We start from the raw sequence: 27697 nt of genomic DNA on the forward strand, positions 1-27697 counted from the left end.
CAGCTGAATGAACTATTGTTTGACACTCACACATTTGAGAGTAATAAAAGAATAATGAGTAGAGCATAGAAATAACAGCTAGGTTTTTTTGGATACAGACTGACAACATATACTGGTGTCAAATTAAATAATAAGCTGCATGGACTTTCCGTTGGGCTTTGACTGATCCTGATAAATGTCAAAGCTTCTTTCTTAGCTGCAATTTATGAAGTGCTCCTTTGTAATATTTCTCTGGGGAAATAGCACACGCATAGTGGAAACTCTCCGTTCCTTGCTTGCAGAAAACCCCCAGATTCATTTTCTTCCTTCAATACTGAAAAATCTGACATCACAAATTGTCATTCTCGCCAGCAGAGGTCGCCCTGCCCCCTGGCTCTGGGAAGGAAGTCAGTGACTGTAACTAACAAGAAATGCTTTCATCAGGCTGCACTACAGTAAAAAACAAGGTGGAAGGAAAATGAGCAAAATAACGGGGGATAAGGTGGGTTTGACTCTTCCTTTATTTTATCTATGCAAGGATGTAGCAAGGAGGGCAAAGTTGGCATGCAATATGGACATTCAAATGAGATCCTACCCGTGCACAAGAGCATGCTATTAGGTATGAGTTTCTAAGACAACAAGACATTGTTAAGGCAGCAGAGTATGTGATTTCAGTCAAAAGGGATGTGGCTGGTCCAAAATATGGCAAACACTTCCACTGACAGAAATGCAAAGATAATGTATGCATAGAATATTCATGAGTGTCCTTCACTAGGTGTGTTCTGTGCCTAGTCTATACATTAAAACTTCTAAATGATACTTGCATGCCTTGTGCACCATCCTTATGTAACCCACTGGTGAATGTGGGTTAAGGTCCCTTCTCTGTGCCAATCTACAGAGGACAGGAATTGAAACAGCCCTTAGTTACACAGCCTTGGCTTTTTAGCTCAAGCTGTAGCAGTTTGTGGTTATAGTTCTGGAAGTCCCAGATTCAATCCCCGGTGTGTCATCCAAGAGGCAGCCATCACACATGCATGATGCTTACAGTAGAGTTGGTACTAACGTTTATGCCACCATGAATAGTAAATGCAAAATAGTTCCCTTATCTCTGAGCACTTCATTCCTGAAAGCAGAAGTAATAAATGACACCCCAAAAGACTTCAGTGTTGAGCCAGCCCAACATAAGGATTCTTGCTTTACTGGATGTATCTGGGTATCTGATATCAAGATTCTTTCACTGGCTACATCTTCCTCTGCTGCAATGATTTTCTGGCATACTGAAGAAGCACTGCACAGGATACTACCTTAAGTTCATTCTCTCTGTCTTGATCCCAAGAAATTCACAGGGCCTGAGATACTAGTATAAAAATAACCTTCGCTACAAGATCTGTTAACATTGCGCAAACCATGCGGCCCCAATGGGACTTTCATTAGTGTAACCAGAACAAAGTTGGTTTCCATGACAACAGATTTTTATAGAAATGGTTTTTGCTTTGTTTTTTGTAAACTGAAAGAAAATTAGTAGAGAGATAAATAGACCATCCTCCATTTCTTGAAAAGCAAAAAACAGCTTGTAGGATTTTTTTTTTTAACAGGAAGTAGCCCGTGAAACAGGTAAGTGTAGAGGGAAGTCAATTAATGGCTTTGGGAGAAGAATATAGGATCAATATTTATGTGATAGCACCATAGTGAAATTTAAAGTTATACTGTTCCTAAGAACAGAATGACTAAACTTCTTAGGAACACTAAACTGTTCAAACATATGCCTTTTAAGTGATAAATCAGAACCATTTATCCACCCCTTTCCCCACAGTACAAATTTGGAGGGTTTGGATAAAATGAGACCAGGAACTAGATACATGCAGAGAAAGAGAGAGAGATCCTGTAATCGACAAAATGCTGAGTTTCAGAACTATCAAGTCTGGTTTGCTGTAGAGCGGATGGGACTATCTAATGCCATTTTAAAAAGAAGCAGTAAACAGCTGAGTCATCCATACTGGGGCTATTAAGATCCTAAACCACCTTCCTCCTTTAGCACTGCTTAGCACTATCCTGTATGGAGTCACGGGTGAATATGACGTGTTCTGGCATAGGGAGAATGAGTCTGTGCTTTGATCCACTTTCTTTTGCTTTTATACAGCTAGTTCCAAGTCACTAGTGTTCTAGCTGGTTACAAAAAGTACTATCGGTAAGTGCCTCCCAGAACATGATGCAATTAAACCAGGCAGTACAGCATTCTGAGCAGCAAAAAGATGACAGCGAAATGGTTTTATTGTAAGAAGCAAAAATAAGCTTCTGGACTTTGAACTTCAGGTTTCAAACCCAATATGGAGCCTGACTGTTTCTATGCATTGCAAATTTTCACTTTGTATTACTCAGGCTCAACCCTGCTCCAGCTGAAGAGGTTAGATCACATGTAAGGTATATTAGCAAGGCAGGGAAGAATGATAGCTTTCATATCTACGCCCCCTGGTTTGCCCAGTTATTTCTGCAGGCAATGCATTCTCTATGACTACTGCCTTACCCCATCCCTCAATGGCAGTGTTTAGTGACAACTCCTCTTGCACTGCCCTCATTAACTTCCCTAGTTGCTCTCTCACTTACAGGCAATCCAGCATGCTTCTTGTCAGACTTCAAGTTTCTCCCCACCCTCTAATCCATTTCTCCACATTTCAGAGATACCTCTGGAGGAGAAACATTTTTACTGAAATATTTAGTATGTCTTAGAGGCAGTGGCTACCACCTTCTAGAATTGCTCATTTTTCAAAGCTCCGATCCGTCAAGCAGTGCCTTTGGGATTACTGCACAACACTGTACACGGCAATGAAGTGCAGCCTGTTAGAGTCTTGGGTCGCCAACCCTCCCGGATTGTCCTGGTGTCTCCAGGAATTAAAGATTAATCTTTAAGTAAAGATTATGTCATGTGATGATGCCTCCAGGAATGCATCAAACCAAAATTGGCAACCCTATTAGAGTCACATACAGGGGTCGTTTAGACACCTGCAGCCAAATTCAGAGATGAGGCAGGCAGTGATACACGTTCAACTGCTCACATTGATTTAGACTCCCTGGCATTCAGGTTGCCTCATACATACTTACATCCATTCCACCAATGTCTGAGGCAGCCTGAGTTGGTGTCAGTTATGCTGAGGAGTCAGAAGGTAGTAAAAATTACAATACCCCTCATCCTACTTTAACTTGTACCTTCTGGCTATTCAGTGTGTAATATACCAGTCCAGTCTTCTTACATATGGAGAGAATAGGTGTAAGTAAGTATGAAGGAGTCTAACTGAACGCAGTGGGGTCTAACATACATCAGTTGACACATCATCTCTGAATTTGGAACAGAGAACAGAATTTGCTCCAGGGAATTTAGCCTACTATATCCTCAAAGAGATCAATAGTTCTCTATCTTGGGCACCCACAACCTGCCAGGTGGGCTGAGTTATTCCTGCCCATTTGCTGTATACATATATGCTATCTCCACCAAAAACAATTGTTCACAGCCTATAACAATGTTCTGGATATGTATAATAATAACTAAGATGGGAAAAAAATCACACAAGGAAACACACTAACCTCATTCAAATACATAGAGCAAGCAAAGATAAATGACAGCTCATGCTAACAAAAGCATATTTAGATTTTTAGAAACTGCAGCTAAACACCTGCATACTGCAGTCTATCTGTAACAGACAGATTGCATTCTACATTGTTAACAGGGTCGGACTGATACCACTGACTCCGAAGAGATGCTTCTGCTTAGCTTAGTTTAACACAAGGCTGGAACAAAAACTCCACACAGTTATTACAATACTATGGTAAACTAAGCTAAACTCACAATGCTACTGTCACTTATTTGGATCCACTTGGTCTCTATCTGTCAGAAATTTCTCCTCCTTTGCAAAATACATCATAATCTCATTTAAAAACAACTAGTTCCATGAAAGCTTCCTGACATGAAAAAAAGCTGACTCGGTTCCTTCCTGCTTGCTGATGCAGTACTCCTGTTGAATGATTACTTATCTGCAGCAACACCAACCACCTTTTTTTTGTTACTAGTTATCTGAGCACCTCATTTTCTTCTTGGATCACATTATGCTCTCAGATACTTTCATTTTCTATGCATTACTTTCTAGGAAAGATCAACTCCTGGAAGTGAAAAATACATTCTTCTACCTGGTTTCAAGTAAAACCCTCTTGCCTGTTGGTGGGATAACAGAGAATTAACGGATCTGAAAATAGACGCTTTAATCAGGCTTCCTTGCCAGTCATGGAATAATGTTGTCTCCTGCTACAACCTTTAAAACTGTGCAAAATGTTAGTCCCTAAGGTGCCACAAGGACTCCTTTTCTTTTTGCGGATACAGACTAACACGGCTGCTACTCTGAACCTTGAGTGTTGGTGATTCAATAGGTGGCAATTTTCTCTGAATCAATACTGACCCAATACCCCAGCAAGATGCTAGGGAGATTGTGTTGTTGGAGGTACTTTCTTTAGAATGAGATGTAAAACCGAGATTCAGATCACTTGTGGTCCAAGATCCCGTGACAACTTTTACACGGTGTTAATCACTGCTCCTGGGCAAAGTTCATCAGAGATAATTACAAGCGGACTCCCTAAATTCTCTCTGAAGTTTTGGTTGGATAAAGTATTCTTCCCTTCCCATACTAAACTGTTGTCTAAGGGTTGCCATTCATTGTTAAACAGCTGCCATGTTCTATGCCACAGGTGATTGATTTCAGCAGTGAGTGAAGTGACTGTTCTATATCTCTTACCTAATTCATGCCTGTTCTGTCTTCATTCACTAATGGTTTGTAAAACACTTTATGCTCTTCAAATGAAAGGTTCTATATAAGTGCTGAGTAGAAGCAGTAACATAGGTATATAGTTACTTCTTGCATTACACCAGGCAACCTTACTCACCTCCTGGAAGGTGAGAAAACCTGTCAGGTGGTAACAATATTTGCTCCCTGCCAACACTACAGTTTCCACCATTTGGTAGTGCCAGTGCAGCTGCACCACTGCTGCACAACAGCTACACATTTTTCCAGTATAAACACACAAGTAAAGCTCAATCTTGCAAGAACTTTCCCCTGCAAGCCGTTCTGATTCACGTGAACAGTCCCATTGACTTTAGTGAGACTACTCATGTGAATAAGGGCAGCAGGATCAGATCTCTCCTATAGGTTTGATCCTATGCTCACTGAAACCAAAGTTGCCATGGACTTTCATGGTGCAGTATCAGGGTCTCTAGTAGCACTTTAATATAGAAAGGAGGAGCAATCACTATGTATTACATGAATTTGATTCTATCAAGGGGTTCTGACAAAGTCATGGACCACTAGAATGAAGCATGGACACATGATGATGCCCCTAGTACTGATGAGCAGTAGGAAATAATTTCCCCAATTGTCTGTAGTACTGAGAGCTGGAATGAAGGAGCTGTAGGGAAAACATTAGATGTAGAAAATCCACAAATGCCAACCATACCTTGCAGCTTCAGAATATCGTTCCAACCATCTAAATACAGCAGCTTGACGAAGATGGTTCAGGAAATAGGCTGGGTTCAAAATAATGCTCCTTTGAAATGTAAAAGAGATGATCAAGTTAAACCTCAAATTGTTACACTATTAAAAGATCATTAACATCAAACTCTGAATAAGGCACATGCTGTACACACTTTCTATACACAATTCAAAATCTATCTCCCAAAACCCAATAATGAATTATCACTTTTTCTCCCTTGACAGCTAAGATGGATGAACAGGCATTATTAAAATGTCTATTAAATTTGTATCATAAATGCAATTTCATTTATAGCTTTGCCTATTGTTACAGAAACAGCTATTAAAGTCCCGGTGAGCGCACGTTATACTGCATTTAGCTAGCATATAACATCAGCAAAGATACCACATATTATTGTAGAACTTCCTTTGTTATCTGTCATCTATATTTCTGGGTTTGATGATAATCTTACATTATTATCTTAAAGGAATTATTCACACATAACTAATTAAAAAAATCCTAAAAGCCAGTGAGAGTGTTTCTAAAATTGTAACAAAGGATAGTCCCACTCCGGTTGGATTTATGTGGGTGAATCCTTGTACCTTTCTCAGCCTCACTGACTTCACTGAAGGCGGGTATCCTCACACATGGATCCAATCGCAGAAGCAGGGTCTATATCACTAGGAGGTGTAAGGAAAACTAGTATACACTATACTGTTAGAATAGACAGGCAGTATGTCTTTTGGTGTAAGCAGGGGACAGAGATTCAGAATGAATCTGGATCCTACTTCTTTACTGACATTACAATTTCACTACTAGAAAGGGCTTAGATACTACAGTCACAAGGGCGGTACAAGGATTTATTTAGGATACAGCACCCAACCCCCCTCAGTAATTTGAAATATTAGTTATAATTTAGCTGTGGTGAGTGGCCATCTTTTTAAAAGGTTGATCACTGTTACCAACAGATATTGCATCAGATACTACATTTTTTCAACCAAATGCTGGAGAACTTGGAAGTTCAAAAGACTCTGAGGCACACCAAAAACGAGTTTAGCCAGAAAGCAATCCCAAAGGACTTCAAATATTATTGACATTTAATGATCAGAATGCCCAAGGCATTAACACTTTAACAAACTGAATGATAACTGGTGCTGCAGGAAGAGATTTTAAAGGAGATTATTGCTGTTATAAACTGTAGTCAACACTTGATAATAGCAACATTGATTTTTTTTTCAAGTTATCGGCTCTACCAGAGCTAAGCAACAGCAATGAAAAAAATCAATAATTTCCTGGTAGTTAGCAACGCATTTTCTACAAGACTTAGAGCAGGATGTACTCTGATAGGTTTATAATAAATACAGAATTGTAGCAGAATCTCAAAGAATTAGATTTCAGCTCTCCTTTTTCATCCTGATTCATTCCTAATCTTAAAAAGATCAACTCCTTCTTTCTAGCTATAAACTCGATACTGAAAAAATATGATAGCGTTCTCTAAAACCTACAACAAATATCTCACTCACTTGCTATAAGCGGAGACCTAAAAACTACCTTTGATTATTTGATGCTGTTATTTCTTCAGAGATGTGTACACTCCCAGGCATGCCAAGTTCTGTGGATTTACATAGAATAGCTGTTTGACACCGCAATACCACTACAGTTTAGCAGCTTTTTTGTAGAATAATTATTATTCGTGTCATGTGATGAACTTAAAAGTGGGTAAAGCTGGCCCATGACCTGGATAATACTATCTCCAGATCTGAGAAGCCACTTTTGGTAAAAAAAAAACAAAGACAGGAGTGAGAGGGGGGATCATATAAAGGAAAATGAATGATACAAACAGAGGTCGAGAAGAAAAGCAACAATCCAGGAAGCCCATCCCTGAAATGAGAGCAGACTGGAGGTCCATCCAACTATGTGGGAATCTGCGAGGCTGTGAACACTGAGAACAAGTCCTGCTCCAATATCCATCTCCAGCCATGGAGGACTCCATACAATGACAGGCGCTGAAAGAAAAATGAGGTGGGGAAGATCCAGCAGTGAAGGAGATGGGCCTAGTGGATGTACTACAGGGTCATGAAGAGCTGTGTGTGTATCGTGTGGAGAAGTATCACTCACCACTAGGTACAAAGCTTCCACTGAATTTTTACTGATGTGCTTTTGGGGGGGACATCATAAAGACAAAGGAATTTTAATAAATTTTTTTGAAACAACTATTTCTTGATCCAGATGCAAAAGAAGTTTTAATTGGAAACATTGCAAATAAAAGCCCTACGTCTGAAGATTAAAACTTGTGTTCTTGCCAGACTTTCCCCTGACCTCTCCCACCCCACCATTAAAATGACTAGACTAAAGTAAACATGAAATGGATTTTCATTTATTTTTCATCTGCAGTGTAATCCAAAGACTATCCAGTAAATGCCTTTCCTAAATCATTTGGTCAGTTTTTCTCAACAAAACAGTTTTTAAGTAATACAGTATATCAACCTGTTTTTTGACATTTTCATTTTTTCTTCTTGACATCTTCCCTTAAAAATAATACAGGGTTTGTCCTATTATCGTTTCTTCAAGCTCTATGGGGGAAAAAAAAAGAACCCGAGACATCAGCTTTCTCCCACCAGAGCTATTAGGGCACATGAATTAAAGGTATACGTATTTGACCATAGTTTTCTACCTTTAGTTCCCCTTCGACCTGACTTCCCAACTCCAAAAACACCAGATGCAGCAAGAAAGGCAAGTTGCTGTATAAAAATTGATCTCTGGAAAACATCAGCCTCACTCTGCCTTTTCTCCGGAAATGCACATCTTTTTATTGCAGCTCTTCCCAACTGCAATGGGGATTTAGCTCTAAACAGCTGATTAACATTAAGAGGAACATCTTAGCTACCTACCAGTACATTGTGTTTAGTTAGTCTTTGTAGAAAAAAAAAGTCAAGGGGCTGTCTCTATAGCTGAAAGATACAAGTAAACAAATGTATTTCACTGGCTTAGTGCTTGTGATCATGTCCCTCTCTGGTGGCTAGGCACAGTAAAGCTTAAAGCTGGCTACTTCCTAGAAGAGAACATAGTGATCTCTTTAACTGAAGTGGCGTGGGCTTGTGCTTTTGGGATTGAAGTTGCAGATGCAGACACCACATTTGTCAGCTGGGAGAAATCCTGCATGTAAGGCACTCCTAGCTTATTGCACAAACATTTGCTTTAACATTTTCAATGGATAGAGGTATTTACAGGTAATTGCCCAGGTGTACAGAAGTAAATGTTGGATGCAAATGTTGATTTATACAGTCAGGTATGGCTGGTTTGACATCACCTACACAAGGAGATGTATAGATAGGTGTAAGATACAGCAATGTTATACACAAGTAGGAACATACATCACTGATATACAATAATTATACAAATATAGTCACTGGACGTTATATGTAACATTGTTATACACAATTTATGTGCAGCAATGTACCAGAAAATATTATACAGAGTGGACCAGATCCTCAGCTGATGTAAAATGTCATGGCTTCATTATTTTCAGTAGTTATACATTCAGTATATAGATGAGACTGACAAGTTCTGATTATTATACAATTTAGTTTTAACTTGTGGCTGTTTTTCTTGCTTTCCTGTATATTCCGGGTAGCTCACTATCTAAAGTCCAGTACTCATCAAACTAGTCTTAGAACTGTTTGAGTCCACCACGATACAGTCTCTCTTACAATAATTATAATTATTATTTGTCTCTCTGTAGACCTCATTCTGGTAGGTGCTATGCAAATACACCTCTACCCCAATATAACGCTGTCCTCGGGAGCCAAGAAATCTTACCGCGTTATAGGTGAAACTGCATTATATCAAACTTGCTTTGATCCGCCGGAGCGCGCAGCCCCCCCGGAGCGCTGCTTTACCGTGTTATATCCGAATTCATGTTATATCGGGTCATGTTATATCGGGGTAGAGGTGTACAGAACAAAAAGACAGTTCCTGCCCCACAAAATGACAGTCCCATTGGCTGGATCCTCAGCTGGTGTAAATCAGCATATCTATTGAAATCAATGAAGCTACTCAACTTTACACCAGCTGAGGACTTGACCCCATCATAGTGTCTGGAATTTTGTATGTTTAGCTACATGGTGATTCTAACGATTTCATTTTGGGGAAACAGTATGGGGGTGCATTTCCTCACACCCATCTTAATTTTCTGAACAAGTTTCCGTGTTGATGCTATTTTGAAGATAGGGAGGAGTGTCTCCCAGCATACAAAACTTGAAGTTCTCAAAATTTGTGTCAATGGTTTTTGAAAGCTTTCATATACAGCCAGCGATTAAGCTACCCGGAATGTTTGGGTAGGCCCATAAAATGACTAGGGCTGGGCAAAACTGGCAACATTTTTTCCATGAAATGTGGCAATTTGGGAGGAACAGCACAGGGAAAAATGGGCCCCAGATTGAGTTCGTAATAACATGTATGAAAACTGCTGCAAGCAATCCGACCTTTTGTTTCACACTGTCCTAGTAATGATCTGTTTGCACATACCTTCTTCAGCAGAGGCTGCGTTAATTTTGCTGGTATCTTCTGGAGGGTAGAAGGAATGTGAACTTACTTTTCATTGGAGCATAAGCTTTCCAATACATCTGTTAGTCTTAAAGGTGCCACAGGACTCTCTGTTGCTTTTTACAGATCCAGACTAACACGGCTACCCCTCCGATACTTACTTTTCATTGGCAATCTCTCCATGATGGCGAGAATGTGGTGGTATAAGTGTCACCACAAAAAAAAAAATATTGTAGGGAATATTGTCATGAAATTCATGACACCCGAAGCCCCTCTGAGAGGGATATCAACAGGACAATAAAAAGCTGGAGCTAGAAAGCTGGAGGACATATACCCTATTACCTCCCCACTGGCTGCATCTGTGAATGGTGCTATGTACATGCTGGAGAATGCCTGCCCAGAAGACAACCTAAGATGTCTTCTATGGTAACCTGAAAATTAGTTTGAAATCCTTTCTAATTTAATCTTCACTACAGCTGATCCAATGACTGCTGATATCAATGGAAGCACTCCCTCTGACTTTGATGGGGTTTGGATCACAGCATTGTTGGTGAGACAACTGTTTCTCCCTCCCCCTGTCTGAGACACAACTTGGTTTTGTGTAATCAGATTTTTTTAGTACAGCCTAACAGAATTAGCTGTGAATATAGTGTCTGCGACAGCAGAGGACATTTTTAGCACACAGACCAAAAAATATCATGAAGCTGCTTTCATGTCTAAACATAATGAAGGGGTTTTTACACCAAGGCTTTCTCATACACATAGTATCTTTTTTTCTGACAGGAAAAGGGAATGCATCTTCCATGCTAAACGTTTTTCTTCTTACACATAGAATTCAGTGGTGAATCACTTTGAATTGCAAACCAAGAGATAAATCTGCCCGCCAGCTCTCAATTCATTAGCTATAAAGGAGAAGAACAAGGAGAACATTCTCCTTCCTTGCTAAATGAAAGGATATTTAGAAAGGTCTTGTTTCAAAGCATCCAGTTCAGGGGCCTGAGCTATTCCTAATATGGGTGGACAGATTCTGCTTTCCCTGTCTTATTCATGTAATCCACTGCTGACTGATTTCGCAACTGTACAAGTACTAATTTCTTGACTACCAAATTTCACTAACATCTTTACAACTGCTGTCAATTCTAGGATGAGGATATTTAACTCAGCCTGCATAAAACCTGTTGGACTTTGCTTTAATCTTTTCAATCATGAACTGTGTTTCTCCTAAGAAGGAAGAAAAGCTGTTTTAGGAGCTTCTTTTTGAATGAATCCCACAAAATAATACACACTATGGGCATTAGTCACCCTCAAAGTCAATGGGAGTGTGTGGGGCAGGATCAACCCTATTGGATAACAAATATGTAATTGGCCTACTGCCCTGAAAATAAAATATAGTTCAAAGGTGGGGAAAGTTAACTGAAAATGTTTTTCATAAAGCAGTTGTATTATAAAGAAATATTCAAAATGCAGCATAAGAGAAGGGAATTCTATTGTAGGATGCTAGGTGTTTTTTAAAGTGCATCTAGTTTATGATGTCTCAGAACATCTCAAGTGAATAGTCTTGTATTAAATAATTGCTTATCAATTATGTATATTGCAACGTACCCCTTATATTTGCTAAAGGTTATTAGAAGCTACTCATTTGGATTCTCCAGAAAGTTTGCATATTCTTTTTCTTTTGGGGGGTGGGTGTTAGTGAGGGTGCGGGGTTGGAGGGATATATACGATATCTTAGGGCCTTTCCCTTCCACAAATCATCAGCATTGGTCTCAATTCCTCTCCCTTTTCCAGTTTTATCAGCAAACCTCTCTTCCCATCTATAGTTATTTTTTCCTCCCTTTGATTCCCACTAACTGTATTACCTTAAGCTGTCACCATGCTATTTATTATCAATTAGTTATCACATAACAATTACATAATCAATATGCCTCTCCATAAATTGTGCAAGTGGTGTTACAAAGGGCCATATCCTCCACTCAACACATAAAAAGGCACAGAAGAAGCAACCTTATTAGAAAAGGGACATGGGTTTGCTGAGGGCGAAGTCCTCCTTGCATTCCATTTTCGGAAGGGAGATGCAGAATTAGCAGGTGGCAATAACTGCAGGAAGTGTGGAGTCTGAAGGGAAACCTGGGTTAAACCCCACAGTTCTCAGACCGTCCACAGCAACCCTCATCAAGGCAGAAGTAATTCTGGCTTTGTCAGGCATCATTTACACCATTCAGAGAGGGAAACATGCCACAAAGGGTGGTTTTCCTCTGACTCCTCACTGTCTCCTGCTTGACACATTCCTTTTCTTGAAGGACATATGTTGAGGGGATGCCAGTGGCTTTTTGGTAAGAAGAGCATAGTAAACTTTTCATTCCAGATGGTCCTCCAAAACATACCTCATTTTTCCACCCAGAATTTCTGTGATTTTTATTTTCCAATGCTCAACGGAGGGGAGCATATGGCCATTGCTTGCCTACGGATTGGCCATCTCTGTACCTCTGTGTTACAACATCAGAAGACTTACGGTAATTTAATTGAAGTAACTGTGACGTTGTGCAGTCTATATGGTTTTATAAAAACATGATAATAAGTGAATATAATGTAACTGGGATAGTTTTAGAAAAATATGGTAAAAAGTGAATATAACGTACTGGGATATGCTTCATGCAAAAGGTCTCTTGTAAGGTATCATTACAAAGCTTATAATCTACTGAGTATGATCATCTGATTTGTATAAATGTACCACTCTTGTATCTAAAACTAGAAATATAAAATGTAACTCTGAGGGCCTATTGTAATTATGTAAAGTGTGGGCCATTAATGATGGTTTGGAATCTTGATGACTCCCATTGTCTGCAGATGGCTGTTTACCTGTGAGTCTCCCTGTATATGTGTGTGCTGGCAAGTGAGTAATGAAGTCTTGCAGTGACATGTGATCATGTCACCTGAACTGGAATCCATCTTTAACCTGGTGCTTTTCCAGTGAGGGGGGGGTGGAAACCCAGAGGGACAAAGGGTTCCCGCCTTATGCAAAAGATATATAAAGGGGTGGAACAGAAGAGAGAGGGAGAGGAGCCATCATGAAGAATCCCCTAGCTACCATCTGAGCTGGAACAAGAGCTGTACCAGGGGAAAGAATTGTGCCCAGGCCTGGAAGGTGTCCAGTCTGAGAAAAACTTACTGAAGCATCTCTGAGGGTGAGATTATCTGTACTTAGTTTGATTAGACATAAATTTGCGCATTTTATTTTATTTTGCTTGTGACTTACTTTGTTCTGTCTGTTACTACTTGGAACCACTTAAATCCTACTGTCTGTATTTAATAAAATCACTTTTTATTTAGTAATTTACTCAGAGTATGTATTAATACCTGGGGGAGCAAACAACTGTGCATATCTCTCTATCAGTGTTATAGAGGGCGAACAATTTATGAGTTTGCCCTGCATAAGCTTTATGCGGGGTAAAACGGCTTTATCTGGGTTTAGACCCCATTGGGAGTTGGGCATCTGAGTGCTAAAGACAAGCACACTCCTGTGAGCTGTTTTTAGGTAAACTTGCAGCTTTGGGACAAGTGATTCAGACCCTGGGTCTGTGTTGGAGCAGACTGGAGTGTCTCGCTCAGCAAGACAGGGTGCTGGAGTCCTGAGCTGGCAGGGAAAACAGAAGCAGGGGTAGTCTTGGCACATTAGGTGGCAGCTCCCAAGGGGGTTTCTGTGATCCAACCCGTCACAGTAACAATGGGTGTGAAGTCCTGCTAGTTGACCATGTTGGATAGTTACATTTTATTGCTAAACTATCCTACTTGAACTTCTGAAGGAGTCAGGCAATGTCCCGGATTTATAATCTGCACTTTTATGGACTCCACAACCATAGTGTTGCTGGATAGATTACAGTCATAAAACAAAACAGTGCAGGGGACAGAACAACTTCCTGTTGGCCTTTGTGTAGTTATCTGAGATGTGAGAGTGAGGCCAAAGCTCCTTTCTGTTCCCTAACACATGCACCCCTCCAGCACTTGAGGAAAATTCAATTTACAAGAATTCCAACAACATATCTGCCCTGAAATTTCTCATTCTGCCCTCCTGCAATCTTCCAGATTGATGAGAATTCCCATGAACCATCATCTCTAAGAAAACGTGTGGGTGTGGAGGACGTTCCTTCCTGAAAATACAAAGATACTGTGCTATTTTCCCCACACACCAGCTGTGAAGCACGTGGGGTCAGTGTAGATTAGTTTTCTTTGGAGGGTGGGGGGAGAATACCAGCAAAGCAAGGCACAAATCTGAAGTCTTCTTGAAAAAGCAGAATGTCTGTCTCGCTTTGCCAGATCCTCCACCTTGAATCGCAGCTCACCTCCACCCTCTTCAATGTTAAAGGTGGACAGAGAAAATCAAATCATAATAGTGCCTCTTGGTTACATGGTCATGCATGCCATTGCACTGCCGCTTGTGTTTCCTCACGTGATTGCAGCTTCCTGTATTTCTCTGTTGGGCCAGACCCTCTAAAGGACAGGCTCAAAAGAGGAGACTGATGAGCTGAAACATTGTGTTCGGTTTCAAAACAGCTTTCAGTTGGAGCCAAAATAAATAAATAAATAAATAAAATAAAAATCAACCTTGGAGATCAGGTTGAGCAACATAAGGCCTCAACACGATTCTGAGGTTCCAGTCAGTTTTTTTGACGTAAAGTTTAGACCTTCACTGTTTTGCCATCTGGTGTAATTGAAAATTGCCTTCTGCAACCAAAGGGAAAAATCTAATTTCTCAGCAAGCCATATGGGGTTATTAGGATCATTAAACCCTGGTATATGCCATAACGCCTGGGCCAAGGGGACTGCAGGGAATGTAAACGTTTTATGATTCACTTTTTATTGGAGGACTGTATCTAAACTGTATTTTTTATCAGTTTAGACTGGATGTTAGGTATTAGCTTGATGGCTACTTAATGATGACAGCTAATGGTCAAATAAGCTACTGTGGTGGCTGTTTGGCTAGGTCAACTCAGATGCATTTATTCACACTGGTGATGAATTAGGAGTGTTTCTAATAGCCTTTTATCACCCAGTGTGCATCTTTTATGTCAGCCGGCCAAATGGTCAAAATCCAATGGATGGCCTCTCCTCTCCTGTTATCAACAGCACAAAAAGGCAGTCTCAAGTCCTGAGAACAATAACCAGCAGATTTATTTCCAGTTGTAAGGAAGAGCTCATCTTTACCTCCAACACACGCTCAGAAGCTAAGGACAATGGAAATGTCTCTCTTTCACTCAGTTAGTGGGAAAGCTGTTCTCCGAACCAGCACACTCCTCTTAACAAAGACATTGGCGTTTGGTCACTTGTAACATTGTACAAGCGTCTTTTAAGCGTATTATATAATATGCTTGGAAGGAAGCGTCACAACTGACAAAACTGCTATATTTAGGGGCACGTCTACACTTAAAACACTGCATTGGTGCAGCTGCCCTGCTGTAGCACTTTAATGAAGACACTCTCACCTGACAGGAGAGAGCTCTCCTGCTGGCATATCCACCTCCCTGAGAGGCATTAGCTATGTTGGCAGGAGAAGCTCTTACTGACATACACAGGGGGTTAAGGTCGGCATAAGCAACCTTAGCAACACAGTGATACCAATATACACCTCTACCCCGATATCACGCTATCCTCGGGAGCCAAAAAATCTTACCTTGTTATAGGTGAAACCGCGTTATATCGAACTTGCTTTGATCCGCCGGAGTGCGCAGCCCTTCTCTCCCCCACCCCGGAGCACTGCTTTACCGCGTTATATCCGAATTCGTGTTATATCGGGTCGCGTTATATCGGGATAGAGGTGTATGTCTGTAGTGTAGACCAGACCCCAGTTAAGAAGAGCATGCAGGATCAGCCATTTGAAGAACAGCTTTGCATCTTTGTGTCACAGTGCAAGTGTACGCACACAAAGATGCGTGAGGATTTTTAGTTAATAAGGCTTCTAAAGTGTATGCAGGAACAGTGAGATTTACATGAAATTAAATAAAGATAGTCTAGCAAATGCAAATAAAGGCAGAAATGAATATTTTAATTTTGATTCATGATTACTACCTAACCATTGCAACGCAGTGATGATATAAAAACTCAATAGGAAGCAAAATTCTGCATGCACTGGATAACTGATGGCTAAGAGCTATTTATAGTATGAGTACTCAGAGTAATTTATTTATTTATTCTTTTTGAGAAACAGATATTGATTATGCTTCATTTTCTGTATTTATGTTAATAGTATCTCAGCATATTTTCATATTGGAGTACGGTCTGTATCTGCTCCTGCAGCTCCACAGTCTGACAAGCACAGTGTGTAGATTTATTTCATAATCTGCATTATTAATTGAATTAAATTGAGGATTCAGTCATTATTGATTTGCATTTCTCCTTTTTATTAACTAAAAGGAAAGCAAGTTAGAATGTCTGTTAAAATCAGATGCAAGAAAAAAAAAAGAATAGAAAACACCCCAACCTGACACCAGATCTTTTATTCCTTCAGTAACCCAGAGATCCTAATCCAACTTCATTTACTCTGTCTATGGCCTCTATCTCCTGCTATGACTCCACGTGGGTAGACTCCCATGGAATTCAAAAATGCCCCACCATCTGGCTGTGCAACAGGCACTGGGGGTTCCCCAGCATGAGGCTCACTACAGAATCAGGGCCATATTTTGCAATCCTAGTATTTTTAAAATATAAAAAATAAATATATGGAGATTTACCTATCTCATAGAACTGGAAGGGACCCTGAAAGGTCATCAAGTCCAGCCCCCTACCTTCATTAGCAGGACCAAGTACTGAGTTTGCCCCAGATCCTTAAGTGGCCCCCTCAAGGACTGAATTCATAATGCTGGGTTTAGCAGGCCAATGCTCAAACGACTGAGCTATCCCTCCCTCCCCAACATGCAAAAGAAGGTTTGCCAATTTTTATTATACACATTTGTTAGCCTCCCATTTTATTGCGGTGTGCATCTTGGGGATAGTGCTTAGAATGAGGCAGGGATCTCCATTATCATGTTTCCAAAAGTAGGCAAATAAGCAAACTTTAGGTATTTTTCTTTGCACAATCTTTTAGGAAATGTGGTGCGTGATTTACAGAGCAGAGTTGTTCAGGGGGCACCAACACCTAGAGCCATAAATCACTGTAGATCTGCATGCAGAACTCTCCCTGACATCACTTGGCCTTAATGTAGCAGATTAGTAGCTTAGCACCATGACAGGGATCATATTTTTATACTGGTGAATTGTCCGTCACCAATTTCTCTAGTGTATTAGGCACAAACATACCTTTCTTCTTAGATATAATCAAGTTGTCTCTTTCACAGTAGTTTCCCTTCATTTACATTAACTTAAGACAATTGCAAGAAAAACTCAACCTGCGTTAACTGCGGTGTTTATTCAGATATACTTAATGATATTGAAAAGTGGTGGACTGGCAGGCCACAGAGTGAAATCCTTTGTTTACAGAACAGGTACAGGATGGAGAGTGGCAGTGCAAGCTTCTGCTAACGTGCCTGAACACTGATTGGAGAGTCCAGGCAAAATCTTGACTCCAAAGAGTCAAAGGGAGCATTTGATTTTCATGCCTTTTTGATTTCTGGCTTCTCTGCCGAGACTGCAGCTGTGGTGCTGGTCTTTGAGATATGGACAATGACTGAGATCACCAAAGAACCATCTGATGGAAAGAATTTGAAGTCACCTCTGGCCTGACATTGAACTGATAACGAGTAGAAAGGGATTATATTTCATTTCCAATTATTTGAGCCTTCTAGCATCGCTGTGCCTTAATGACCAAATTCCCAGCATTCCTCTTAGTCTATCCCTAGTGGGATTTTTTTTAAGGTGGGTTATTGATTCCCTTTTTCTTGTCATAGGATTGGGTAATTAACTGCTGCAAATCCTTCCAGTCCAAAATGTATACTTGCTTTTCTCTTCCCTGCTTCAAGCCCTAGTAACACATTAATCAATATTCATTTTTACCTGTGAGAATGATTCAGAGCCAGGTCAGGCTTCCTCATCCTTAGGTAGCAGGTTACAAGCTTCGTTTCAATAAAACTGGCAATACTTGAAATATCTTGGGGGGATGCATCGAAGGGTTTCCCTAATGCTGCACCTTTACTGCAGAGCTATAGAAGAAACAAAAACATTGTTTACTAATTTGCAATATACTTCCCTTAAATGCATTTCTTAGCTACGGAATGAATAAAGTGACTTCTGAGTGAAACATACTCTGACTTTAAATATTCATATTAATATAAGAACAACCGATACACACTTTATCTATGAATGTAGTATAAAATATACTGTCTCCTTTCAGTGTGCAATACTCCATATAAGGGATATTCCAGACAACATATAATAAATTAAAAAGCTAAACAAGCACAAATAAAAAAAGATAACCATGTTTCCCCCATTCACCAAGTAAGAACCTGCTCCCAAGCGCATTGAATTCACTGGGGGTCTCTGGATCAGGCACCTAAGCAAGGGCAGTGTCAGAAAGCATTTATGAATGTCTACATACCAAAAGAGAGGAGACCTTAGACTAGGCTGTCTTAGTCAGACTTACAGTTAAGAAATCCCAGGACATAATAGAAGGAAACCAAAGGGAAATAAGGAGGCAATTATCTTTCCCAGTTTCCAGGTAATGGGCAAGATTATTTGCTTTTATGGAAAAGTCCCATAAAATATAATAGGGATGAAGCCAATATCCCTGGTTTTATTCTATTACTCTAAAATTGTATAGAATTTAATAGTGAGCAATCTCCTATGCATAGGTGTGTTTTTAAGACTCATGCAGAATTCTGAAGCACAAATATATTTCTCTATTCAATTATATGAGCTTTTTTAAAGGTCTATCAAAGGGAATCATTTTATAATAAAGTTCTACAGGGCCTTTCTATAAGGGCAGTGGTTAGGCTCTAGGACTGGGATTTGCAGTTCTTGGTTCTGCTTCCAGCACACTCACTTTCTGACCTTGGGCAACTGACTCATGGACACACTGTGCTTCACTTTCCCTGTCTGTAAAATGGCAATAATGATATGTACCTACCACTCTGGGGTCTGTGAGGGTTAATTAATGAATGTTTCCAAAGCACTTCAAGATCTTCAGGGGAAGCGCAGAAGGATTATTGAACCAACAGAGATGAAGACGATGACTGTTCTTTGTGTGCCAAGGAAATCTCTCTATGCCTGATTATGATCCCGTGCTCAACTTGGGCATTCGTTTTAATGGGATTATAAATGGATTAAGGTGCGATTGAACATTAATAAGGATGTTAGAATCTGGTCCTATGGGAGATGAGTCCAGCTGTGTTAAATAGATAGGCTGTGGTAACAGCAGAATCTGTTAATGAAAATCCAGAGTGCTAGATATGTGGTGACCATAAGACTGGTAAAATAACTTGTCAGTAAGGGCCTCAGATCTCACCAGACATGCAAATAGACTACTAAAAAGAGCTGCCATCCTCAGATGTGTTAGGAAAATAATGGTATAGTTCACCACAGAAAGTTACAGTCCTCAAGTTGAAATATACCTGCAACTGTTTACTATACTTGAGGATACACAGGTCATATGGCTTACAGCTAGGAATAGCAGAGAAGTGGGAATATATCGTACTAACACTAACTTTCCCTTGTTAACAGATAACCTCAATACCTTCTTGCAAGCAAATATGTTTTATAAAGATCCTTATGCTTTTAGGGGATGAGAATAACCTGCTCTTCCTTTATGATCTGTTTCCTGCTATCCTGCTCCATCCCCCATTGCAGGTTATACATATTTTTCCATTGAGAGAGCTTTCTTTGCCAACTGTTAAGATTTACAGTTGATATTTCATAGCTCTTCACCTGGCCTTGAAGCTCATACGTCTCCAGCCTATTGGAGATAATCCATTTATCTTGTCATATCCTCCAAGAATCCTCAGACAAGGTCTCTAATGCTTTGGAACCCCAAGGCCTAGCTGACTAACTACTTTGAGGGATCTAGATTTTCTGCCAGACTAGTTCATCCTTTAGCAGTTTACACATGGTGTATAAATGGTCCTTTTCTGTAAGGTTGTTTGTAGAAGCATTAACATTTATAGTGAGTGCTCTACAGAATGAAGGAGTTTAATATTGATTTCAGTGGAATTGCCCTAAAGAGCAAGAGCCTTATATCAGGGGTAGCCTTACTGAAAATAGCATGAGAAAGGGAAGAGAAAGGCCTTGAAAACTACAGTTTTTCCTATCATTTGTCACTCACTATCAAGATGTTGATTCCCGCCTCTGGTCAGCCCATGATGCCAGCCTCCATCATCCACTTGTTATATTTTCAAACAAACACCATCATGCTTTCTCCTAGGCTGCCCCTCACACTTGGGAGGAGTTCCCCATAAACATCCACAAAACTAACTCATTATCCTCCCTCAGAATCCTTCTCCACGATGCCTACAAAAACTTGACAGGCTGCTGGTGTGCTGAGACTACAGACTATCATATTGACCAATATTGTCTCATTGTTTCCTTGTATTGCCCAATCTGTCTGCATCCATCTGTTGTCCCTTGTCCTATATTTAGATTGTAAGCAGGGATCATCATTTTGTTCTGTGTTTGTACAGCGCCTAGCACAGTGGAGTTCTGGTCTCTGACTAGGGTTCCTAGGCACTATGGTAACACAAATAATAATAATAGTATAGCTAATATGGTTAGATTCAGGGTGCCTGGGATGGGGGAGGGAACAGGGCCGGTGCTTCCATTTAGGCGACCTAGGCGGTCGCCTAGGGCACCAGGATTTGGGGGGGCGCGGCAATTTGGCGGCGGGGGGTCCTTCTGCGCTCCGGGTCTTCAGCGGCAATTCTGCGGCGGGTCCTTCACTCGCTCCGGGACCTGCTGCCAAAGTGCCCCGAAGACCGGGAGCGCGGAAGGACCCCACCGCCGCAGAATTGCCAACGACGACCAGGAGCGTGGAAGGACCCCCGCCTAGGGCGCCAAAAACCCTGGCGCCGCTCCTGGGAGGGAAGGGTAAGATTTGAATCTGACCATTACTGAACTAGTGAATTCTGCTTGTTAACCACAAAGTCACATTGAGTTCCTGAGCCTTTCCAACTATAGGCTGCTCCTACCGGCTCACTAAGGGCACATCTGCGCCGCACGTGGAAACCTATGGTAGCGAGTCTCAGAGCCTGTGTCTGAAGCCCACCAAGCTTCCTAGGCTGGACCTTGGGCTCTGGAGCCTAACCCTACCCAGCTATGGTTAGGGACATAGGCATGTGCTCTTAGACATACTGCTGCCAGTTTCTGCTTGCAGTATAGATGTACCCTAAGACTGAACAGTGCAAGGGTGCTCAGAGACTCATGGGTAGAATTTAAGAACAAAAAGTTGGTTTGGATATAACTGCGTTTCAAGCTCTCTGATGGGCTGGTACTAAACTGCCTCAGCTACAGACAATGTAATAAACTCTCTTTTTTATTTATTTAGGAAAAATTAACAAGTTTACAAATCATAGAATCATAGAATTATAGAATATCAGGGTTGGAAGGGACCTCAGGAGGTCATCTAGTCCAACCCCCTGCTCAAAGCAGGACCAATTCCCAACTAAATCATCTCAACCAGGGCTTTGTCAAGCCGGGCCTTAAAAACCTCCAAGGAAGGAGATTCCGCCACCTCCTTAGGTAACACATTCCAGTGCTTCACCACCCTCCTAGTGAAATAGTGTTTCCTAATATCCAACCTAGACCTCCCCCACTGCAACTTGAGACCATTGCTCCTTGTTCTGTCATCTGCCACCACTGAGAACAGCCGACCTCCATCCTCTTTGGAACCCCCCCCCCCCAGGTAGTTGAAAGCAGCTATCAAATCCCCCCTCATTCTTCTCTTCTGGAGACTAAACAATCCCAGTTCCCTCAGCCTCTCCTCATAAGTCATGTGCTCCAGACCCCTAATCATTTTTGTTGCCCTCCGCTGGACTCTTTCCAATTTTTCCACATCCTTCTTGTAGTGTGGGGCCCAAAACTGGACACAGTACTCCAGATGAGGCCTCACCAATGTCGAATAGAGGGGAATGATCACGTTCCTCGATCTTCTGGCAATGCCCCTACTTATACAGCCCAAAATGCCGTTAGCCTTCTTGGCAACAAGAGCACACTGTTGACTCAGATCCAGCTTCTTGTCCACTGTGACCCCTAGGTCCTTTTCTGCAGAACTGCTACCTAGCCATTCGGTCCCTAGTTTGTAGCGTGCATAGGATTCTTCCGTCCTAAGTGCAGGACTCTGCACTTGTCCTTGTTGAACCTCATCAGGTTTTTTTTGGCCCAATCCTCTAATTTGTCTAGGTCCCTCTGTAGCCGATCCCTACCCTCCAGTGTATCTACCACGCCTCCCAGTTTAGTGTCATCTGCAAACTTGCTGAGAGTGCAGTCCACACCATCCTCCAGATCATTAATAAAGATATTAAACAAAACCAGCCCCAGGACCGACCCTTGGGGCACTCCGCTTGAAACCAGCTGCCAACTAGACATGGAGCCATTGATCACTACCCTTTGAGCCCGACGATCTAGCCAGCTTTCTATCCATCTTACAGTCCATTCATCCAGCCCATACTTCTTTAACTTGGCGGCAAGAATAAATATCAGAAACAAAACAATCATTACAAGAGTTAGCTCTTGTTTACAGAGACAATCTATGGGAGTATAGTCATCAGGTCCTTCTATTTAACAGGGTGTTACCATGACAATGGAATAACTTTCTAGTGTCACATAAAAAGGGAAATTGAAATGAGGATAAATTAGTTGACCATTCCTAGGAGGGGGGCACTGAATTAAATCACAAACACACTGTGGATCCAGTAGAAAAGCAATGTTTTTAGAGAAAATAATTTAACAGAAGTGTAATTGTAATATGTCATTCCTCTTGATCAGAGCAGATCTCTTTAAGAGGATGGCTTTAGTGGTACCTATTGGGAATTGGGGATGGGTGGGTGCAAGCCCGCCCACAGCTAAAGGCCCCTCCCCTCAGTCTAAGGGGAGGAGCTACCGGGCCCATGTGCCAAGCAATTGCGGGGAGGACAACAAATGATGGCTTTAGTGGTAGCTGAGCAACATCATTGCAACTGAGCTTTAAACTCTCGTGATGTTTTCATGAGTGACGGGATTTCAGAGGGAACTGGAGCTCATCTGGCAATGATGTGAGAAGCTCCACTCCCTCATGAAGTTGAGCCCTGCCAGAAGCTGACAGTGTCTCCCCTCTGCTCATCCTTCTCACAGGGGGAGGAGGGAACAAAGAGTACATCTACAGGGTGATAAAAGACCTGGAGCATGGCTGTGGCTGGCCTGGGTCAGTTGACTCAGACTCAAAGGGCTTGGGCTGCAGGGCTGAAAATTACAGTGTAGATGTTTGGAGGCAGGCTGGAGCATGGCCTCTGAGACCCGCCCCTCCCCCGGCAATTTCCAGCCCCGCAGCCCAAGCCCCGTGATCCCAAGTCAGCTATCCCAGGCTCGGAGACTCAGTTCCACGGGTTTTTAATTGCAGTGTAGATGTGCCCTAAGAGCCCAACAGTCCAGTGTGGCTCTGCTTCTTAATCCCTGCTCCCTTCCTGTGAGAAATATGAGCAGGATGACACCTCTGCTCCTCCCTCTTACCCCTACAGCATCTGGTCTGGGCAGGGGTAGTGGGCGTGAAGAGCCCTTGGAGTTGTCCCCCAACAGCCTTGAGCAGGGTTAGAGGACCCACTGCAGCCCCTCAGGCCTGGGGGAGGGTGGTGAAGAGCCCTAAAAAAAGCAGAAGTGAGGCTGGGGGAACAGAACAGGAGGAGTGGAGGTTGAACTGACTGGGGCGCTGGGGGACAGGGGATGGGCAGCTCCTGCAGCAGAGGCCAAAAACACCTTGCCCAATAGATTTGGGAGAGTGGGCAACAGTGTGTGTGTGAGAGAGACGCACATGGGATGGGCAGGGGGCGATAAAAAAATCAAAAGGCAGACTGAAAAAATCCAGTCTAATATTTATGCCAAAAAATTCCCATGATATTTTGGGCCAATCTCATGATTTTTGAAGGGCTGACTCTCGATTTTTGATTTCGTGAGGTTGGCAATACTGAGTTATGATTTGCCAGAGATGTGCCTTTAAACTCTAAGATCTTACTGAAAATGATCTATAGGACCCCAAGAGAGCACTAACCCCCAAGCAAGTTCTGTCTCAGAAGAGGAACTTCTGCCTGGATCATGGTACACCGAGGTCTTGCCCACCCGAGTTCAGGTTTGACAATTCTGGACTGCCTACTGTGCACATTAATGTGATCAAGAACCTTGGAACGGAGGACTGGGCATATGTCAGTTTCTTCTCTGTCCATTTCCTCCCCGCCAAAATTTGTGACCTGCTAATATCTGTTTTAGATGCAATACTCAATTGTTTTTAAAATGTGCTAAGCTACATTGACAGACCAACACATCTCTTTAAATAACAAAGGTGGCACAGCAAGCAAGTGTCTCCATAGTCTCATCTTATTTTGTACCATCACTGACATTTAACACTTACAAGGCTACCACGGTCTTTAAAATTCATTTTGTGTGATTGTAAAATATGGAGCTGGTCTCAAAACAGACAACAGGGGTCATACAACCAAGCGTCCCTTTAGTTTAGGGGTGATGAATATCTTCTCTTTCCCTTCTCGCCTCTGCTGGAAGAAGTTGTGCACTCTGCAACACCCATAAGCTTACAATTTTCTATTATCTTGTTACCAGGAAGAGTTATAAATCAGAGAATTCATCACTTGTAACTTTACTCATGGTGCCGTATACATCTGCTGAAGTCTTTCTATGGGTAAGACACATTATGTGTGGCTAAAAGACTCAGAGAATTATGTTCACACATCAATGAGTGTAAAGGTATCATTGGGTTTCTCAGTGGTAATGCTTCTCAGCTGAATAGGTCATGCTGTGACCTCTGTTAAATTTATGGGAATTGGAGAATTGAGGCTACTCCCTAGACTGCAAGTTCTTGAAGGATAGTGAGAAGGAGGGAATCATTCAGGATCCAAATACTGAAATTCTTCAATTCACTGTCTTTCTCAAGGTTTCATTTTATTGCTGATTTGAAAAACCATGTTCAATGCTATAATCCTTCTAAAGTCTTTGAAGGGAGCATGAGCAGGGCCGGCTCCAGGCACCAGCTTAACAAGCAGGTGCTTGGGGCGGCCAAGGGAGAGGGGCGGCACTTGCAGCAATTCGGGGGTGGCAGGTCCCTCACTCCCTCTAGGAGCGAAGGACCTTCCGCTGAACTGCCACCGCCAATCGTGGCTTTATTTTTTTTCCCCCCCAATTGCCGCCGCCGATCGCGATCGCGGTTTTTTTTATTTTTTTTTTTTGCTTGGGGCGGCAGAAATGCTGGAGCCGGCCCTGAGCATGAGCCTGGTCAAACTACTTTAAAAGAGATAAGGATTTGCCAGACGAGCTTTGATATAGACAAGAAGGATGGCTTTGTCATTAAGGCACTGGGCTAGGACACAAGGGGTCAATTCCTACCTGTACCATATACTTGCCATATATGCTTAGGGGGAGATTTTTCAAAGACATAAATGACAATCTCTCCTTTAATCAATTTGGTCCTCAGTTCCCCATTTGCAAAATGGGAGTAACAATACTTCATCTGTCTTGTCTATTCATGTACTGTAGTAAGTTCTTCAGGGCAGGAACTGTCTCCTAAGTTTTTATATAGTGGCTAACGCAATGGGGTCCTGAACTTGATTTGGGCCTCTACATGCTACTGTAATGTCCCAAGTACAGTCTTGCAATTAGAACATTCTCTATTTTCAAAAGTAAAAGTTTATGCACAACAGAATGGTTTGAATATTTGAAATGTTTAGAGTACCTGATATTAGTGAGATGAACAGTAAATTAAATAAGCTAATAGCTATTACCATCATTGTAAGGAAGACTTTTTTGTGTTAATATGAACAAGGTTGGAAGAAACCAGTGTTGGGTCATCCACCCCAATTCATTGCAGCAAGCATGTGGCCTTTTGAAAACCATTCAAAAGATGGAGGAAGTCTTGGAAAGGTTCCTAGCTTTTTCATAGGTGGTGTTGTTTTCCAGTTATGTTACAGAGCACAATTTGTTTTTAATGCCAAACTGGGAAATTTTGGGGTACTTTTTACGAAAGATTTTTGTGCCATTTGGGGTCTGTGGAAATCTTTGTGTGTCTAGAATTTTTATAGGTGCTATAAAGTTGAAGAAAACAATTTAAACAGTTGAAGTTTTACAACCATTCTGGGATTAAAAAATAAAAAGCTGAAACGTATCATTTTATGTCCTGCACATATGACAGACAGTATTTTTACTTTCAGAAGGTTTACTTTTAAACTGAGATAGTCTCAGATTACCTAAGAATACTTACCCAGGGTACACTGAAGGGAGAGTACTTCCAGCAATAGTGCTCAGTGTCTGAATAGCTGCAAAACAATATTTTTTTTAATTTATAGTATGGCAGCTTCTAGAGGTATCATCTACAATTGTGGGCTCACTGTCCATACACATAATAAGAGACAGTGTGTGTGCCACCAGAGCTGCCCAGAGGATTCAGGGGGCCTGGGGCAAAGCGGGGAAGCTGCGGCGCTTGTACCCACCCGGCAGCGGTCCGGATCTTCGGCGGCATTTCGGCGGCGGGGGGCCCTTCAGTCGCTCCACGTCTTCGGCAGCACTGAAGGGTCCTCCGCCGCTGAAATGCCGCCGAAGATGCGGAACGACTTAAGGGCCTCCCACCGCCGAAATGCCGCCAAAGACCCGGACCGCTGCCGGGCCAGGGATCGCGGGGCCCCTGCGGGGCCCGGGGCAAATTGCCCCACTTGCCCCCCCTCCGGGCAGCCCTGCACTGTGTGCCAAAGAGTTTACTATGTAAATGGAGAAGACAAAGGGTGGGAGAAAGGAAGTATGTCTATTTTAGAGCTGGGAAACAGACAGAGATTAATTATATACTCTTCAGTGCAAAGACTGTTTCTTACTGTATGTATTGGATGTATAGAGGCTAGCACATATTGACTGAGGCCCCTAGGTGCTACAGGAATACAAATAAAGAGATTTGGCCAAGGTCACAGAAGAAGTTTGTGACAGGAAGAAATTGAACTCAGATCTCCTAAATCCTAATCCAACGCCTTAACCACAAGACTATCATCACTAAGTACTGTGTTCAGGAGTGCCATCATATTGCAGGAGAGACAAGGTGGGTGAGGTAAATATCTTTATTGGACCAACTTCTGTTGGTGAGCGAGACAAGCTGTCAAGCTTACACAGAGCTCTTCTTCAGGTCTGGGAAACTAAGGACATGTCTACACTACACAGTTTTGTTGACAAAAGGCAGCTTTCGTTGACAAAACAGTGGAGTGTGCACACTGCAATGCTCTTTCAGCTGATTTAACTCTCCTGCTATACCGACATAATAAAACCACTAGTCCATGATTTTTAGTGTCCAGCAAGGTTATGAATTTAAGTTCCCAGGCTCGTCTTTTGAAAGTGTTGTGCAGGTTTCCTTTGAGGATGAGAATTACTTTCCCTTAGTGTATGTGCAACATGCCTCATGGCCCGTGACCAGGATTCATCACCGAATTTTGTCCGCTGGTTGGAGAAGAGCTCTGTGTAAGCTTGAAACATTGCCTTTCTCCCCAACAGAAGTTGGTTCAATAAAAGATATTACCTTACA

The 27697-nt window shown here is 41.8% G+C and overlaps 1 protein-coding gene across 1 annotated transcript in view; it reads right to left on the reverse strand.

Moving 5' to 3' along the window:
- SPATA16 (spermatogenesis associated 16) overlaps positions 1-27697 on the reverse strand; it is a 126851-nt gene that overhangs the window by 85493 nt on the left and 13661 nt on the right. Inside the window, exons 2-3 of the mRNA XM_026650190.1 lie at positions 18016-18161; positions 5473-5562 (exon numbers count right to left, since the gene is read on the reverse strand). Of these exons, the coding sequence (XP_026505975.1) occupies positions 5473-5562; positions 18016-18161 (236 nt within the window). The remainder of the gene's footprint in view (positions 1-5472; positions 5563-18015; positions 18162-27697) is intronic.

Source organism: Terrapene carolina, unplaced genomic scaffold (assembly GCF_002925995.2).
Source record: "Terrapene carolina triunguis isolate 2854851 unplaced genomic scaffold, T_m_triunguis-2.0 Scaffold88, whole genome shotgun sequence".
NCBI lineage: Eukaryota > Metazoa > Chordata > Testudines > Emydidae > Terrapene > Terrapene triunguis.